This window comes from Camelina sativa, chromosome 8, assembly GCF_000633955.1.
Source record: "Camelina sativa cultivar DH55 chromosome 8, Cs, whole genome shotgun sequence".
Taxonomy (NCBI): Eukaryota; Viridiplantae; Streptophyta; class Magnoliopsida; order Brassicales; family Brassicaceae; genus Camelina; species Camelina sativa.
The window spans coordinates 10,448,689-10,467,552 of NC_025692.1; the positions used below are offsets into that span (position 1 = coordinate 10,448,689).

Consider the following 18,864-nt stretch of genomic DNA (forward strand, 5'->3'; position numbering starts at 1 on the left):
GAGAATCAAATGTCTTCCACAGTCAAATGTCACTCTCTCTCTCTCTCAAATCAAATGCCACCACCGTGTTTCTTCCTATCACAGTCTCCAGATCTCGGATAACTTCTTGCTGATTCAGCCAGTCAGGTGCCCTATAAATCGTTTCTTTCGGATACAATTCCAAGTTTTCGTATTCAGTATCTCTCAATGTTCAACGGAATCTATCATATATGTTAAACGAGTGATACTACTGGATCAGAAATAATAATTAGAGAAGGCGAAACAAAGGACTTTTATTAAAATAGCCAAAGATCGGCGAGTTTACAAGATATTCCGTTATAAGCTGGTCGGCTAATTACATAATTGTATACTCTAGATATAACTATTAATACTTTGGGCTAGAATCGGATTGTCTCCAGACTCCTGCTCCGGGTCACTAGATGTCTTTCTGCACGTCTCTCCCTCGGTATTTATAGTTGATGGGACATTTCATCCTTATGCCTCGGGATCAATGTGGTACCGCCTCAAAGCTTAATCGGTGATCGCTTCTTTACGGGTTGTCGCTTATTGGGCTGTCTGTCTGACTGGGCCTTTTAGAAGCTCTGTCGGCCCGATAAGAATGATCAAGTCAGTCAACACTTCAGCGAGCTGCTTTGACTGTTCTGTTGATGGGCTAGGTGAAAGGCCTGTTAAGGCAGGGTAAAACCCATATCCAACAATTGCCTCCCCCCCCCTTAGTTCATTGAGTTCGGCTATAGTTTGAGCCAATGAGCTATTTTGGAAGTTTTCGGCTTGGCTCATCTACGGAACGTCGCGCTAGGGTCTTGCGTTCTCGAAGAAGGGGAGATCGAAACGTCGCGCCTCGAGAGTTGTGCCATTTTGCGCCCAATCGTTGCCTCGCGAGTTTCTCTCTCCTTCTCCTATAAAGGGAGGTTCCTTTGGTGTTTTTCTCACTTCTTCTCCAGCCGCAAAATTCGAGGTAATCCTTTATTTCCTTAGCTAGTTGATTAGTCTTTAGCTTTTCATATTAGTAGCACTCGATTGGGTTGTTGTTGTAATTGTCGACCTCCATCTTAATGTCGAACTCGTACGAGGACTACTTGAAGGAGCGATCGTCTCCTAGTTCTTCTGGAGCTAGCTCGTCTTGTCAAGCCTTCGATCTGTCTGATCCTGAAGAGTCGGCAGAATCGCCTAGGCTTACTAGGCAGCCTAAAAGAGCGCAGCGGAGGAATCCTTCTCCCGAGTTTAGGATCGATCCGGAGTCCTCTTCGTCTTCCAACGCATCTGCCGAGACAGAAATGGCTGGATCCGTCCCAGATCGGGATGGCCCTTCTAGTTCTCCATGTTCGCGTGGTGAAGCGGGTTCCATCAATTTTTCCGACCACACACCGCTTTATAGCGAGGTTGTGGGTGATGAAGGTACGAGTGATCTCGACACTCCTTTTGACTTCGGGCCGACACTCTGCGACGCCGAGTCTTTATGTGCCATGACGGATTTCTGTGAGTCACCTCGGCGTGTTTCTGTCGTTTGTCCAAAACCTGATGAGCGGGCGTTCAAGAGTCTGGACGGATATATTAGCATGTATGAGCCCTTCTTCACTAATGTGGTCATCACATATGCTGAACGAGTAGCTGAACTACTTTAAGACGGATTTCCGGATGGATTTCCTGAACTACTCTCCGACGAGCCAAATAAGGAAATATTGATTGTCAAGGCAGATATCTTGCCAGAAATCCTAGATCCACCATTTATTCCTCATCATCACCATTGATTATGATTTCTCAATTATGGTGATTGATTTGTAATTAATTTAGACATATTTGTAATTAATGTAGATTATACCATGTAAGAGCTATAAATAGGCTCATTTGTTTCATTGTAAAGATATAGAAGATTTTTTGACAAATAAAAGAGAGAGTTTTCTCACTTTGAAGCTTAGGCTTTGTTTTTGTTTATCTAAGTTAGGTTGATTCCTTTACTTAGTAAACATTTGTTCTTATGTCTTTTTGAGCGAGTCATCAAGGCAGAGAGCTTGTGTTGTATCAGAGTCTTATCACAACTCTGTGGTGCACTTTGTTCCGCCATCACACCCCTCATTTGATCCCACATGAGAGAAGCGACCGCCAGCATGTCAGATCTCCATCTTCGACCATCATTTCTTCACAAGAGAGAAGCGACCGCCAGCTTGTGAAGCCGCCATATCTATCCCCATATGTGTCTCACCACCGAGTCTTGTATCATTTGGTATCTTTGTTATTTTAATTAATTTTTGAAATTTTCTATTATATAAAACCAGAAAATAATTAAAAAAAATATAGATTTTCATATTTGTTATTTAAATTTTCCGGATTTATTAAAAAAAAAAAATCAATTCTATTTTGTCTCTTATTCCTTATTTGTTGATTTACTTTTGATACATCTTTCTTTTGCTTGTGCAAGATTCTTCTATCACGAACACCAGAGCAAACTTGGAGTCTATTGAGTTTTATTCGGATGAAGAAATCGAAGGAGAAGAGCCCTATCAAGTCACGTCGGATGAGGAAGACAACTATGAAGCTATCTTGTGGCAACGAGATGGTAGTTCAGCTTCTGATTCAAGGGATGAACCAGATCGTGAAGCACCAGACCCAGAATCACCCGACTCATGCAACACCAGTAAAGGCTAATTCTAAACCATGGATCAGATTTAAAGATGATTTTTGTATACATGGTTCATAATCTCCACTGACCCAAATTATGTCTTTTTCAGGAAATGATAATCACTTCAAGAAGGGAGAAGACATGGAGTATGATAGAGGAACAACGAAGGACTACCATCATCAATGTCCTAAAAGGAGTAAACAGAAGTCCGCCCATCACATCTTGTCATACCAAGTGCCTAAAGCCTCACGTCAAGCAAAACTGAGAGACAAGTACTTTCGCACAAATTCACAGGTAGTACAGGAAGTGACTCAAACATGGCACTAGCAAAGACTCATTGCTATCTAATCCCAACCAGACCTACAAGACAAATTTCAGGTTATCTCTAAACAATGGTCCAAAATTTATGAAAATTTTGAGTTTGCAGGACACAAAAGAGATTATCCATAGTGGGAGCATAACATGGACATGTACTTTAAGTACTATGCCATTCCCAAAGAAGAAAAGCTCGAATATTGTCTTGAACAACTCGTGGGAAACGAAAGTCTTTGGTGGAACCAAGAAGACAAAGTTAGACGAATGTCACTCAAAACGTGGGGACAACTAAAGTTGCTTATGAGGGAGAGATATGCACCTCAAATGCTGTCCCAGCCTAGTCAAAACACTTACCCTTCAAAGGAACCAAGCCAAGAGAAAACTACACATCAACGTGTTAGTTCCAATCAAAATTCCGCCAAGGTAAGTGGCAAGAATATTGAGCTTAATTTTTATCAACAACTTGAACACATGATGCACTTGCTTTCATCCAAAAGGTATGAGAAAGGTACAAGTGCAAAAGAAAAATCGGATCCCACACCTTCTCTAGAACCGCAAGACAAACCAGAGAGAGGTAAGTCCTCTAATTCTTCAAAGTCAAATGAATCGACATGTTATAGATGTCATAAGAGAGGTCATTTTGCTGCAACATGTCCTGAAAGACAAGTAGAAGATGTCACATTTCTAGAGTTGAAACTGAATGTATCTAGTTCAAATGATAGTTTATCAACATCAAGTTTAGAAATTCCCAATTCTAGATTAATGCGCTTGCCTTTGCCAAAGGTTATTGATGCAGGTCAATTTCATAGCATGGATGACAGAACTAAAGAGGTAGACTACAAGGTATTAACTTCAAAGTTAGATGATGTTGACACAAGTCTTGAGGAAGAACTTTTGGAAACAACATCTACACAAGTTTGCCGAAATAAGGTATATTATCAAGAAACTCCTAAAGCATGTGTGAAGGTACAACCATGTTCAACACCATCTGATCCTGCTTCGAAGATCACTCTCATTGGGGCAGATTTGATGCCAAGCACTCTACATGGTACTCTAGTAAGTAAAACATATGATCTTGTTAGATATTGGAATAATTTAACAATTGATTGTAGCTTCAAACACTTTGTTTTAAATTAGTCAACTTCAAGTATAATTTACTTGATTTTATTCTTAAGTGTCAAGCAAGATACAGGTATCACAGACGTGTATAGTGATGAGCGAGAGACCACATCCAACATGATCTTAAGTTTGGAGCAAACAGAGAAACTCAAAAGGCGTGATAACATGGAATCAAATCCAGAGCTTAAGTTGAGCAAGCTAGCCACTAGAGAAGATGAAGTTGATACAAACAACATCTTGCTGCAAGAAGAACCACCAGATCAAACATTAAATCAACCAACATTGTTGATTTTGAATGATACACTCATCGATGAACTATGTCAAGTAAGTACCCCATTATTTCAATTTATTTCTAATAGTTTGAATGATGTGATTATAAATTTGTTAAAACCTAAAGAGCGTGAGAAAAATATAGGTTCTTTAAATAAACCTATGGAACCAGTTTCTTTTATTAATACATATCAAATAGTTGATTCACTTTGTGATATACCTAGTGTTATACTTTGTAGAAAAGAAATGGTTCAAACAAAAAATATTTTACATGTTTATATTGATCCCATGAATGTAATAATGAACTTGTTCTTTGTCAAAAGTGTCAACAAAATTGCAGGTACAAAAGAGGATCATAAAGGCGGTTTACCAGAGATGAAGAGATCCATAAGTATTGCAAATCAAAACCGGAGTAAACTAGCGCCATTGGTGGTCACACCATTCCTTAAGGAGACTAGAAGAGTTCCAAAATCTTGCTTAATTAAAGAGGAACCACCGGATCACAAAGCTCAAGCACAAACCTAACAAGGAGCTAAGCAAGCTACCCCACCAACCATGATACCAGATAAAAACCAAGACTATACAGTTTCGAGGACAAAACTATTTCAAGGGAGAGGGTATGATGCGAACATCAAAACTAAACCAAACCGGGAGCATGGAGAACCAACCGGTCTACACACCAAACCGGTCCACGAAGAGCATCTTGGAGAATCTTTTCCCAAATGGAGTTCTGATCAAGCACAAAGAGAAGGGTTAATTATTCATCATCAAATTAACCCTAAGGATTCCAATGGTTCAAGAGGGATCAAGCATCAGCAAGTCAAATTATCTCATTGTTAGGATATGAATGTTGCACTCTTTTTCCCTTGTGTAGGGTTTTTCCACTAGGTTTACCTAGAAAGGTTTTTAATGAGGCAACACCAAGTCATCAAGGAATCACTTACCATTCATCTGATTCAAAGATGACACAAGAAGTCGTAGCTGAATTACTTGTTGGACCTGCTGAACTACTCGCTGACAGCCATGATGAACTACTCGATGATGGACTTGAACTACTCGCAGATGAATCAGACATCATTGCAAGCTATGAAGAGTTTCGGCCTTTTGACACTTGTAACAGACCTAGAGGAAGCCCACACACCTATTTGATTCACCACAAGTCCCCAGCCCATGGAGAACAACCCAAGAGAAGACCCAAGTCCAAACCACCCTTTGAATCATGTCCGTTGACCTATTTGGAGCCAGATAAGGAAACTTCCATTTGCCTTCACTTGGACGTGCCTCAAATCTACATATGGGATCCATGAGAGCCTCTACATCCACTAAAAAATATTTGGAGGATATTCACACGCAATAATAGCCATTGGATCAAGCGGATTCAATTCTATTATTAGTTGCCTTTTTGAGACCCGATTGTCATCAATGCGCAACGACTACTTCCTATTCTATTTTTGTGCATATTCTAGTTTCCACAAGTGCCCAAGAAGCTTCCAAAACGTCACCACTTCCTCTCCAAGTTATCGAGATACAAGCCACACCTCACTTGCCTTACTTGGACTGATTCTACAATTAATGGTCCAACATCGTATTTTCATTAATTATTTTGATTTGTATATTCTTTCTAACTTTAGAACTTGTGTAATCAGCCAATATATGCTGATCATTAGTCTCATTGTAAAGCACCCTTGATCATTTTAAAGTAATAGAAACGTTTTCTTCTTTACAAAGTTTGAGTCTTTGTATTGCTTTGTTCTTTAGTTCTTTGTGAGTGATTCACTTAGTGTTTTAGAATCCTGCGGATTAAGTTTGTTGAGTGATTCAACATCCTTCATTCGTTCATTGATTGAGCGAGTCGATTATCCCACCGATTGAGCGAGTCAATCACCCATCTATCCATCGTACCACCCCTTGATTCACGAGAGAGTGCTTTAGAGCCAGCTCGTGAATTCTACCTTCCTCAAGATAAGCTTGGAATCTCTTGATCATTATGTGATCTTAAGTTGGAGCGATTCCAATCTTATATCAACGCTCGAGTTCTCTCAGGACCCTTGACCGAAAAGATAAATGCACTTTGGTGACATAAGTGGCCAAATCAATTTTTATAAACCTCTCCGCAAGTCCCTGAAACCGGGGTGTCACAATTCTTCAAGGTTTGGATCTTCCTCTCTGAGTGCCGATATTTCTAAGGATGATAGGGTGTACTCATATGTACCTTAGTGCCCATCTCTGCCTGAAACGCTCTCCAAAACAATGAAGTGAACTTAGAATCCCTATCAGACACAATACTCGTTGGTACCCCATGCAATCTGAATATCTTCTTCACATACTTGGTATATAAAATTATCATTCCATCGGTCTTATTAATGGCCAGAAAATGTGTGGACTTAGTTGACTGGTCCACAATGACCCAAATCACTTCAATAGTTTGAGACATTGGCAATCATACCACGAAATCCATCGTGATCATGTCCCACTTCCTCTTTGGAATGGGTAAACTCTACAACAAGTCAATCAGAATTTGATGCTCAGTCTTCACTAACTGGCAAACATCATACTTCTCAACCCACTTAGCTACATTCTTCTTCATCCGGACCCAATGATAATACAGCTTGAGGTCACGAAACATTTTAGTCACTCCTGGATGAATAGAAAACATGTTCGCATGAGCCTATCTTAAAATCTCCCGCATCAACTTCTCATCCTTGGGCACAAAAATCCATCCACGCACAAGTATGGTACCATTGGCGGAGACATGATACTCCAAAGCAACGTCCTGAGGCATTCACTAGTCCCTCATCCCTCTCATGTGCACCCCAAACTCTACTCAAAAGATCGACTTGGTCTGTTGTCTCCAATTCCAAAGGCTCCTGTGATATAGCACACAACCTCAATGCACTAATCTAACCCACCAGATATTCCATATCCGGCTCCTGGGCCAGGGTGATAAGCTATATCTAGATCATAATCTGACATCAACTCCATCCACCGTCTATGCCTCAAATTCAGCTGAGGCTGAGTGAAAATGTATTTCAAGCTCTTATGAACTGTAAATACCTATACCTTCCCGCCATAAAGATAAGACCTCAAAATCTTCAGGGCAAAAACAACAACAACTCAAGAGTCTACCACGAAGGCCATACACATGCCATAAAGGCCCACCATCACTAAAAATGGACAAATTTTACACTACAAGAAAACAGTCGATTTGCGATGGAAGAATACATCGCAAATCCCTCGCAAATCGACAATAGCAAGGGATTTGCGAGACACAACCGTTCCTCGCAAATCGCGTCTCGCAAAATGGGTAACATCGTAAATCCCTCGCAAATTTTGCAAGGAATAATATTCTTCGCAAATCTCACGCAAATTGCGAGGGAATAATTTTCTCGCAAACGACACACAATTTGCGAGGGACTACGTTCCTCGCGGATGTAACGCATATTGCGAGGTATTGTTTTTCTCGCAAACGACAAGCAATTTGCGAGGGATTTTTTACTCGCAACTATGAAGCAATTTGCGACGAATTTGTCTCTAGCAAATACGTTGAACGTTGCCATAGTACATCCCTCGCAAATTGTTATGCATAAATTAAAAAAAAAATCAGAATTGATATTTAATTTAAATCATTATCTTTGATAATTTTGTTGTGAATTTAAAATTCTAAATAAAATAAAGAACAGAATTGTAAATCGAGAAATAAAATTCTAAATAAAATAAAACATAATTACAAAAAGAAGTTGTGTTTTAGTTTTCCCTCACAGGGGATATAGTCAGCGAAAAAAGAGTTTTTAAAAGGATTGAGAGAGAGAGGTCACGTTTAAATTCCCAGTTTGACAACCAGTTACTCCCGTTTCACCAGTGGTGCCATCTGGGTTGGTGCCATCTGGGATAGTGCCTTCTGGGTTGGTGCCTTCTGGGTTGGTCGCTTGTTGGTTGGTCGGGTTCCGGAACTTGGCAGCAAACTCAGGATCTTTTTCGGCAAGGTAGTCGAAGTATGCATCGTATCTATGCATTCTTTGTGTCTGGGGTTGGATAAACTCCCCAGCTGCAGCAAGTTTCTGAGCCAATATAACCGGATCATTAGCTGGAGACGGAGGTGGTGGACCGCTACTGGTAAAGGACGCTTCAAACTGCAGTGAACCAACCCCAAAAATCCTGTTTTTCTTCTTCGGAACAACCTAACAACAAAACAACAAACAAAATCGTGAGTTATCACATACAAAACAATCAAAAATATCACAAAACAATTGCAAGTTATTACATACAAAAGATGCACAAGTTATAACATACAAAACCATCAAAGATATCACATACACAAGAATCACAAATTATCACAAACATAACAATGGCAACAGTTCAACCATAGAGTATTTAAAACCAACAGTTCAAAACAATGATAACAGTTCAACAGTTCAAACAAAACAATCGCAAGATATCACAAAATCATTAGAAATACAATCATTAGTAAACTTAACATCACAGTTCAACCATCAGTTCATAATAGAGATTTTAAAAAACCAACAGAACTTCAAATTTGAAACTTACCTCAGTGTAAATTTTGTTTTTGATATGAATGGGCATCCCACCAGAAGTAGAACTCTCTCCATTATCCCCTGTACACAGCTCATATTCTAACTCTTGAATCTTAGACGACACCTCATTGAACACGAACTCAGACTTGCCATCAGTAAATGAGCCATCCGGTTTTCGATGAGTGTCTTCTAAGATTCGTAGGAAATCCGGAGTTAGCTCACCACTAATCTCAGACTTGAAAAAAAAAAGGACATTGATTAGTTATAACAATTAAAAAAGTTCAAAAGGCATAATTATAAGAAAAAAAAAGAACTTAACGAACTTACATTTTTTCGAGCACAAGCTTTAAACGACGTTTGGCCTGAACGGTGCTTGTATATTCCGGTGCCATCCGGATCATGATAGCGAGCATTCCGACTGTGGTTGCTCTTGATTTCTGATTTTGGATCAAGCCAATACCGAACAAGACCAGCCCATACCTGAGGATCAATCCACCGTGGTTTTGCCTCATCACCTTTAAGCTTCCACTTTAACTTCCACCGTGACACTTGATCACACATCATGTCCTTCAACTTGTCCTCAAACTCTTGCCTCACTCTATCATTTATGCAACGGTCCCAATTGTATATTTGCTTGTAAAAAAAAAAGGATTAGTCTATATTTAATTAAGGCAAAGAAAACATATTGTAAATAGTAAACAAAGAGACTTGACTTACCGCGAACGTTTCATACCAACGGTCTACCACTGCAGTCGGCGTCTGTGTCCAATTGGCATGGGGCTCTTTGAAATCTCTTTCAAATATGCTTCGAACAATAGCCGCAACAGAGGAGTCTTGGTCAAACCTTCAAAAGAAATACAACTTTCAGATTCCATACAAATACAACTTTTTAATTATATTATCAAATTAAAAACATAAAACAAACTTACCACAGAGTTCCTGGAGGTCGGCGAGGATCTAGTTTAGTTAAACCAGATCGTCCAGGACTATCGAGTAACTCCTCCAAAGTAAGGTTGTTGAGACGTTGGGACATGACTGTAGAGGAGGAACGCGCGAGTTGAGATGCAGTAATGTCAGGGTTCGGCGTAGTGCCACCATGCGAATGAGATGGTGAAGGCGTATTAGAAGGAGGCGCCACAGACAGGGGTTGCGAGGTTGCACGGCGATTATTGTGAGAACCGGGGTTTGTGTTATTAGAACTTGAGGGACCGCGACGTTTAGAAGCAGTGGGAGAGGTTAAACCTTGATCCGTCAGGAATCTTGTGTAATCGTTGCCTCCAAACATCTATAACAAAAAAAAATTGAAATCAAAATTAGTAATTAATAAAAGTAGTATTATCAGTAACATGCATAGATCAAAATCGAAATCAAAATCGAAATTAAAAACAAATTAGGGTTTACAAACGAAATTAGGGTTTATACAAAACGAAATCAAAATCAAATAAAAAACGGAAACAAAACGAGATTAGGGTTTGTAAAAATGAAATCATAAACGAAATTAAATCGAGATTAGGTTTCTACAAAACGAAATCAAAACCAAATACAAAACGAAATCATAATTGGATTAGATTAGGGTTTATACCTTTCAAACTGCGATTGAAGAAGAAGATCGGAAGACGAGAGATTAGAGTTTGCGATTGAAGAAGATTGGAAGACGAGAGAAGTAGATCGGAAGAGGAAGAAGACTAGGGGGTTTGATCGGAGGAAGAACCAGATCGGAAGAGGAATAAAACTAGGGGGTTTGATCGGAGGAGGAAGAACTAAATCGGAAGAGGAAGAACCAGATCGGAAGAGGAAGAACCAGATCGGAAGAGGAAGAAGATGGTTTGATCGGAGGAGGAAGAAGAAGATTAGGTTTTGTCGGCGACTGGTTTGAGCTTCGCTCAAACTCGATTGAGTTTGTATATATAAACTTTTTGGAACCTCGCAAATCCCTCGCAAAATTTGCGAGGGATTACCTATGCAGCCTCGCAACTCTATCGCACTTATTAAACATTGCGAGAGATTTGCGAGGCTACTGGTGTTGAGGGTTTACTAATTGTGAGGGATTAACTAGGACTTCTTGCAAATCCCTCGGAAATACTCAAATATTGCGAGGGATAAGCTAGACTCCAGTTGTGTTTAGGGTTTACTAATTGCGAGGGATTATCTAGGACTTCTCGCAAATCCCTCACAAATACTTAAATATTGGGAGGGATAAGCTAGACTCCTGTTGTGTGTAGGGTTTACTAATTGCGAGGGATTAACTAGGACTACTCGCAAATCCCTCGCAAATACTTAAATATTGCGAGGGATAAGCTAGACTCCAGTTGTGTTTAGGGTTTACGATTTGCGAGGGATTAACTAGGACTTCTCGCAAATCCCTCACAAATACTTAAATATTGTGAGGGACTACCTAGGGAACTCGAAACTCTGTCGCATTATTTAAATGTTTAGGGTATAGTTTTGCGAGGGGTTACCGAGGAATTTGCGAGACCGTGCAAGAATTCACTCGCATATCTATCGCATATCCCTCGCAAATACTTAAATCTTTTTTGAAAAAAAAACAAGAAAACAACAATTGCTCAATCAAATTCATCTTCTTAACTACTAGAAATTCCATTATCATCATTAGAATCTTCTCCATCATCAGACAATTCAAATTCTTCTAATTCAAGTTCTTCTTCAAATACATCATCAACATCTTCTACTTTAGGGTTTAGTGGATCATCATGTTGGGGTTGATGATCAAGTTGTGTTGCAACTTGAAATATGTTAAAATTTCCATTGCAAACATATCAAAAGAACATGTTATCCACATTGATACACAAAAATCCATTGCAATGTGCAAAAGCTTAGGGTTTGAGCATTTAGTGTTTAGGGTATATAATTTGCGAGGGAGTAACGACTTATTTGCGAGAACTAGCAAGATTTCCTCGCTAGTCACTCGCAAATCCCTAGCAAATCCATCGCAAATCCATCGCAAATCCCTCGCAATGTTTAAATGTTCAGGGTATAGTCGTAAGTCCCTCGCAAATAATGTTTAGGGTATAGGCTTTTGCGAGGGACTTATGACGACGTTGCGAGAAATTGAGCTTTCACTCGCAATTCCATCGCAAATCCATCGCAAATTGATAAATCTTTTTAAAAAAAAACAACAAAAAACTACAATTGGTCAATCATATTCATTTTCTGAACTACTAGAAATTACATTATCATCATTAGAATCTTCTCCATCGTCGGACTCTTCGAATTCGTCTAATTCACCCTCTTCTTCAGAAACATCATCAACATCTTCAACTTGCCTGTTTTGTGGATAATTGTGGATAACATTTTTTGTTGACATGTTAGGAATGGAAATTTCACCGATCCATTCTTGTTGCAACACGACTTGATCATCAACTAACCCGATTATACGACCTCGAGGATTAACTTTAATGAATGATAACCACATTTCACGTCTTGGCCTTAAACGAGGATAGGGCAGAAAGCTCACTTGTTTTGCTTGTGATGCTAGGATGAAAGGATCAAATTTGGGGTATGATTTGTTCACATTCACATCGACAACTCCCCAATTATTTACCCGCACGCCTCGGTCCGATGGATCGTACCAGTTACACTTGAAAAGTACGCATCTCAGATTCAGAAGGCCTGGATAATCAACTTCTAATATTTGTTGCAAAACACCATAGAAATCGCTATCACCAGCTTGTACATAGATTCCATAATTTGCTGTAGCTTTGCGACTTCCGTGTGCGTACGTATGAAAAGTATAACCGCGAGTAAAGTACATCGGAGCAGTAGTGATCTTTGCTCTTGGTTCTTGAACGAGCTCATGCAACCAAAGAGGCAAGGGTTCATTTCCACGTCCATTATGAACCTATATAAACAAATAAGATATTTAGATCATAAGTTTATTTAAATTTTAAACTATAATACCTATATAGTTTAAATTTATTTCATATATATACTTACATAGTATTTCAACCAGTTAGCGAAATCCCGCTCTTTGTAAGCCTCATAGTCAGATTCTTCTAAATTAGGATATGCTTCACGAATCTGCATTTCAAAAAGTCTAAAAAATAGAGATTTGTTAGTTCGTTATCTTACATAATAAAATTAATTTTAGTTTTAAAAAAAGAATACCTTTCAAAAGGTTGAACATAATCTAGATTCCTCAAGATGTAATTGTGAGCTTCTCGACAATAGTTATGATCTTCCCACCAAACTTCCTTTAACTTTCCATCAAGTCTTCCTATCTGAGCAAAGATATCTGGAACATCAGGAACATTATATGTAGGTGCAACGCCTCCGTCATCATATCGTCTAGTACGTGTTTTCTTGGTTCTCACGGTGGGGCTAAAGTAGTATGATGTGAAGTGAGACGTTTCCTTGGTTAAACTCCCGGCGACTATCGACCCCTCAACTCTAGCAAGATTTTTGGCCTTTCCTTTAAGAGTTTTCATAAACCGCTCAAAAGGATACATCCAGCGAAATTGCACTGGCCCACCAAGATCAGCTTTATGTGGTAAATGGATTGGAAGATGTTCCATCACGTCAAAAATAACAGGGGGAAATATTTTCTCCAAGTTACAAATTAAAACTGGAATATTATCTTGTAACTGCTCTATGCCATCTCTGGTCAATGTTCTAGTGCATAAGTCCGGGAAAAAAACTCCAATACCTACAAACCAATGTTTAATTAATTCATGGGTGAATTAATTAAAAAAGTATATATATCAATATATAAATATATCATTATATACTTATATACCTGCAATAGCATCATAAATGTGTGTTGGCAAGAGCTCAAGAAATACAAATGGTAGTAGCCGTTGCATGAAGACATGACAATCGTGGCTCTTCATACCTGAAATTTTTTGGCCTTGCTCTACACATCTTGAAAATTTTGAGACAAATCCATCTGGAAACTTCACTTCAGATTTAATCCACTCGAACAACACCTTCTTATCCTCTGCTGACAATCGAAATTGGGATAATGGTAATTTCCCATCTCTTGTAAGATGTAAATCGATCCTTGCGCATATTTCCGCCAAATCCAACCTAGATCTCCAGCTATCTTTTGTTTTACCCTGCACATTCAGAAGCGTAACGATGAAATTATCGAAAAAGATTTTCTCGATGTGCATCACGTCAAGGTTGTGCCGCAATAGAAGATCTTTCCAATATGGAAGCTCCCAAAAAATACTCTGCTTGTGCCAATTGTGAGCGCTTCCATATCCATCTGGCATGTTTGCTGGTGTGTGATAGTTACCCCCACGTTTACATGTTTCTTGAGCGCCATAGTAATCAATCTGCTCAAACAAATCATTTCCAGAGACATAAGTTGGTGGAGGAACACGCACAACCTTGTTCTTTCTAAACAACTTCTTGTTCTTCCGGTACGGATGATGCAAGGGAAGAAACCGACGATGACAATCAAACCAACAAGGTTTTCGCCTATACTTTAACTGAAATGCATCGGTACGATCCATACAATAAGGACATGATAATCTTCCGTGTGTTGTCCACCCAGATAACATTCCGTACGCAGGGGAGTCACTAATCGTCCACATTAGCACTGCCCGCATATTGAAATTTTGTTTTCGCGACAAATCAAACGTCTGAACACCTTCATACCACAATTGCTTCAGCTCATGAATCAGAGGCTCGCTTCGGATGCTTTGGACCTGGTACCAAAATACTCAAGAACAGAAATTCGCTTTGAATACACATCTCTGGAGGAAGATTGTATGGCGTCAATATAACAGGCCATAAGGAATACTGCCTCCCTGACATAACAAATGGACTAAAACCATCTGAACACAACCCAAGATAAACATTCATACACTCTTGAGCAAAGTCTGGATATACCGATTGAAAATGTTTCCACGCCTTTGCATTAGATGGGTGTGTAATTTCTCCTTCTTGAGTAGAATGTTCTGCATGCCATCTCATTGCCGCTGCAGTCCGTTTTGATTGGTATAGGCGTTTCAATCTATCAGCAACAGGCAAGTACCACATACGTTTATATGGCACTCGCGTCCTTCATTGAGTAGGTTGATATCTCGGCTTCCCGCAAAACCGACATTCTTGGAACTTATCATCATCTTTCCAAAAAATCATGCAATAGTCAACGCACACATCAATCATTTCAGATGGTAATCCAAGACTCGCAACCAACTTCTGTATTTCATAGTAGTTCTCAGCCGATACATTATCAGCTGACAAATACTCTTTAATGAGTTCAGCCCAAGAATCCATGCAATTCTCACTTAAGTTATTATCAGCTTTAATTGTCATCATCCTAGATGCCAATGATAACTTAGAATGCCCTTCTCTACATCCATCGTAGATAGGTTGATTTGCAGCATCTAACATAGTATAAAAACGTTGTGCATCTACGTTGGGTTCTTCCGTATTATTCTCAGGAAATGCAGCAGTAGTTTCATGAAATGCATCATTAACCATATCATGAAATCTATTTTCCTCATTATACCCATAAAAACCAAATTGATCAGATTCTTGATGCCCATAATTACTAGGTTGCTACAGCATAATTCATACTACTACTTCCAACATTACTGCTACAACCCTCTCCATGACGAAACCATACATAGTAATTTGGCATAAATCCTCTATTATAAAGATGCTTTTGCACTAGATTAAATTCCAAATAATTATCGTTGCAACACTTAGGACATGGAAAAAATATGGTACCGTTTTGACGAGCAAATTCTTGGTTTGTCGCTTGGTACATGAAAGCGCGCAACCCATCACAAAACTCTCTCGTCACATCACCGGTCTCCGGAACTCTGTGATTGTACATCCACCGTCGCAATGTGTATATCTCATGCTGCCCGCCTCCAAACATTATTATGGAATTTACAAGTTTTAGGCCTTTTTTGTAGCCTTTTTACTTTCTCAAGATTTTTTTGGTAGTAAGTGTTTTTGTTGCAAGTGTTTTGTGTTGTGGTTTCCATGAATCATGAACTTGCTATTTATAGGCTTTCTAAAAATAAGTGCTATGGATTTGCGAGGGAACTTTGCAAGGGATTAGCGAGGGACATTTAATATTTTATTTTTTGCAAGGGATTTGTGAGGTTGTTACTGTTTTGCCGACAAAACAGTTACACTCGGGGAAAACGTGGCTGCCGACATCTTCGTCCCTTGCAACTCCCTTGCAAATTTACTACGGACAAATGTCATCGCTAATCCGTCGCAATTTGCGAGCGAGTTGCGAGTTGTTTGCGAGGAAAGCCCGCAGAGTCGCAAGTCTGTATTAAATCCCTCGCAAATTTGCGAGGGACTGTGCCGTCGCAAATTTTGTGAGGGAATTGAAAGTTCCCTTGTCTTCCTAGCAAAGTACTCGCAATTCCGTCGCAATTTTGCGAGGGCTTTCTGCCGTCGCAGATTTCCGTCGCAAATCGACTGTTTTCTTGTAGTGTTAATTCAAATAAAACTTTCAAATTTAAAGAAACTTTCCATTTATGGAAACCTTCCTCTTTCAACAACTTCCCACTTTTGTAAACCACAACAGTATTCCCTTTCTCATGCCAACACACGCCAAATCCAAGAAAATATTCATCTTATCAATCATTAATTGTCACAATCGCTACAACTTTAAACAAAAATACATAATGAAAGATAAGATACAACTGCACCAAGCTAAAACAACAAATTATATCCCAAAATAGACAAAATCATGCATCGACTTGTTTCTCGAACCATTTCTTGAACTTTGCCTTCATCCTCGCCTTTGACTCCCAAGTCTGCTCCTCAACACCATCACAATCCTACAAAATTCTTATCAAAGGAATCTTCTTCCGCCGAAGCTCCTTGATTCTCCTCTCGAGCACCCTTACTAGTCTCACCTCCAAAGTCATGTTGGGCTAAAGATCTACAAGAATCTTAGCCAACAACTGATCATTCTTATGAAGACACTTCCTCAGCATTTACACATGGAAGACCTTGTGGAATGCATGCATAACTTCAGGCAACTCCAACTTATATGCAACCGGTCTCACCCGCTCAACCACTCTAAATGAGCTCATGTACTTCAGACTCAACTTAGTCTCATAATGTCTTGTTCAGACCCCGCAACATTGCCATCTTGAGGTACACTCTATCTCCAACCTGAAACTCAAGATCCTTGCTCCTCTTATAAGCATAACTCCTCTGCCGATCCTAAGCCTCATTCATTATTAGCTTCAGAACCCGAATCTTCTCCGAGATCTCATGAACAAAATCTGCACCATATATGCTCCTCTCCTTGAAACGACCGCACCCGGATTCCCAGTCCTCACATAAGATCCACGGGAAATGATCTCACTGTAACCCCATAATTCTAATGAGACAACCAGCGTAGAACTCGCTTTTTACAAAACTTCCACCAATACACCAAACACACCTCATCTAGTTACTGAGTCTCACAAGCAACCACCCCTACTGACCGAGTTACAAGAGAGGTGGGCTGGAATATTTGATTCCGTCCAGCCACGGAAAACACTTCCCCACAATTATTCCAACTCACTATCAACTCCTCTAGTGTCGAACGGCACCTCCACCTGGTGTGTCGAACGACATCTCCACTTGGTGTGTCAAGCGACACCTCCACCTGGTGTGTCGAGCGGCACCTACACAATTATTCCAACTCACTATCAACTCCTCTAGTGTCGAACGAGACCTCCTCTAGTGTCGAACGTCACCCATCGCACCACTTGTGAACCAACACACACACCGATGCTACCGACATCACTTCCGTCAATCTCTCCTCATCCAAACCTAACTCCAGCTGTCCTCCTAGGAACCAAACACACAACAGCATGCTGGTGTCGTTCGACCGTCAAACACACCCCAACTTTACCACAAAACCGTCTATACCATACCACAATACAAACACTTGATTAAAACACAAACCAACCGTCCATTTCACAAACCCACCGTTGGATATAAATATCATAGCACGACGAAGCTCTTCACCAAATTTCAGCCAAATCAAACTCTGTTTCATCCTACAAACGATGCCCCGAAGTAGCCCTCTCAAACCAGTTCGCGTTGTTCATCCGCAGGTGTTGGTGTCGAGCCCACAATGGTGTCGAACGACACCAACCCAGAAATCACGATCTGAGCCTCTCTTCAAGCTTCTTCTCACCGTAAAACCATAATCCTTCACAACCATCTATTCCCTAATCGATTAAACATCAAACAATACGACTTATCTGGATAACAACCATGAGGAAGCCTCCTTGACTCTCCTAATCCACCATCAAGTAATCACATCCTTCTACTTACACATGAAGAGGATGGATCTCCTTTCCCCTCCCTTCCGATTGAGATCACCACAACTCTCTTTGCTTCTCTCCTCCTAGAACCACCAAAAGAGATCCCTCTGCTCCTCTTAACCCTCCTCACGGCTCCCTTTTCTCTCAGGATCAAACTCACAATCTCTCTTTGTCTTTCTCCTTCTCTCTTAGAAGCGACCAAATACTACCCTCCCCCAGAAAATAGGCTGCTCGCGCCTTTTAAAACGAGATTTAGGGTTTCCAAACTAAACCAAGCTAAACCGATCGATTTTGAAACACACCAACCAACCACCAGTTTACTGGTGTCGATCGACACCCACCCAAAATTGGATTTGGGATATAAAGCTCATAGCACCACGAAGCTCTCCACCAAATTTCAGCCAAATCGGACTCCGTTTCATCCTCCAAACGTTGCCCCGACCGACATCACAATAGTGTCGAACGACACCAACCCATAAATCACGATCTGAGCCTCTCTTCAAGCTCCTTCTCGCCGCAAAACCCTAATTATTTACAACCATCTATTCTCTAATCGATTAAACATCAAACAACATGACTTACCTGGATAACAACCATGAGAAAGCCTCCTTGACTCTCCTAATCCAGCATCAAGTAATCACATCCTTCTCCATACACATGAAGAGGATGGATCTCCTTTCCCCACCTTGGTGTCGATCGACACCAACCCAAAATTGGGTTTGGGATGTTACACTCCCCCCCCCCC

The 18,864-nt window shown here is 40.1% G+C and overlaps 2 protein-coding genes and 1 long non-coding RNA gene across 3 annotated transcripts; 2 read left to right on the forward strand and 1 right to left on the reverse strand.

The window, feature by feature from the left end:
- LOC109126032 lies at positions 58–3,002 on the forward strand. Its single transcript, XR_002033114.1, has 3 exons — positions 58–126; positions 2,420–2,635; positions 2,730–3,002. It is a non-coding gene; the product is annotated as an uncharacterized LOC109126032 (long non-coding RNA).
- On the forward strand, positions 3,058–5,181 carry LOC104706893. Its single transcript, XM_010423130.2, has 3 exons — positions 3,058–3,991; positions 4,111–4,378; positions 4,648–5,181. Exons 1-2 carry the CDS (start codon positions 3,083–3,085, stop codon positions 4,144–4,146), a joined length of 945 nt encoding a protein of 314 aa, XP_010421432.2. The 5' UTR covers positions 3,058–3,082; the 3' UTR covers positions 4,147–4,378; positions 4,648–5,181.
- LOC109125911 lies at positions 13,602–15,306 on the reverse strand. The gene is made up of 5 exons (XM_019228708.1): positions 15,052–15,306; positions 14,855–14,945; positions 14,605–14,654; positions 13,706–14,525; positions 13,602–13,609 (listed from the first exon to the last, which is right to left on the reverse strand). The coding sequence occupies exons 1-5, from the start codon at positions 15,304–15,306 to the stop codon at positions 13,602–13,604; spliced, it is 1,224 nt and encodes a 407-aa protein (XP_019084253.1).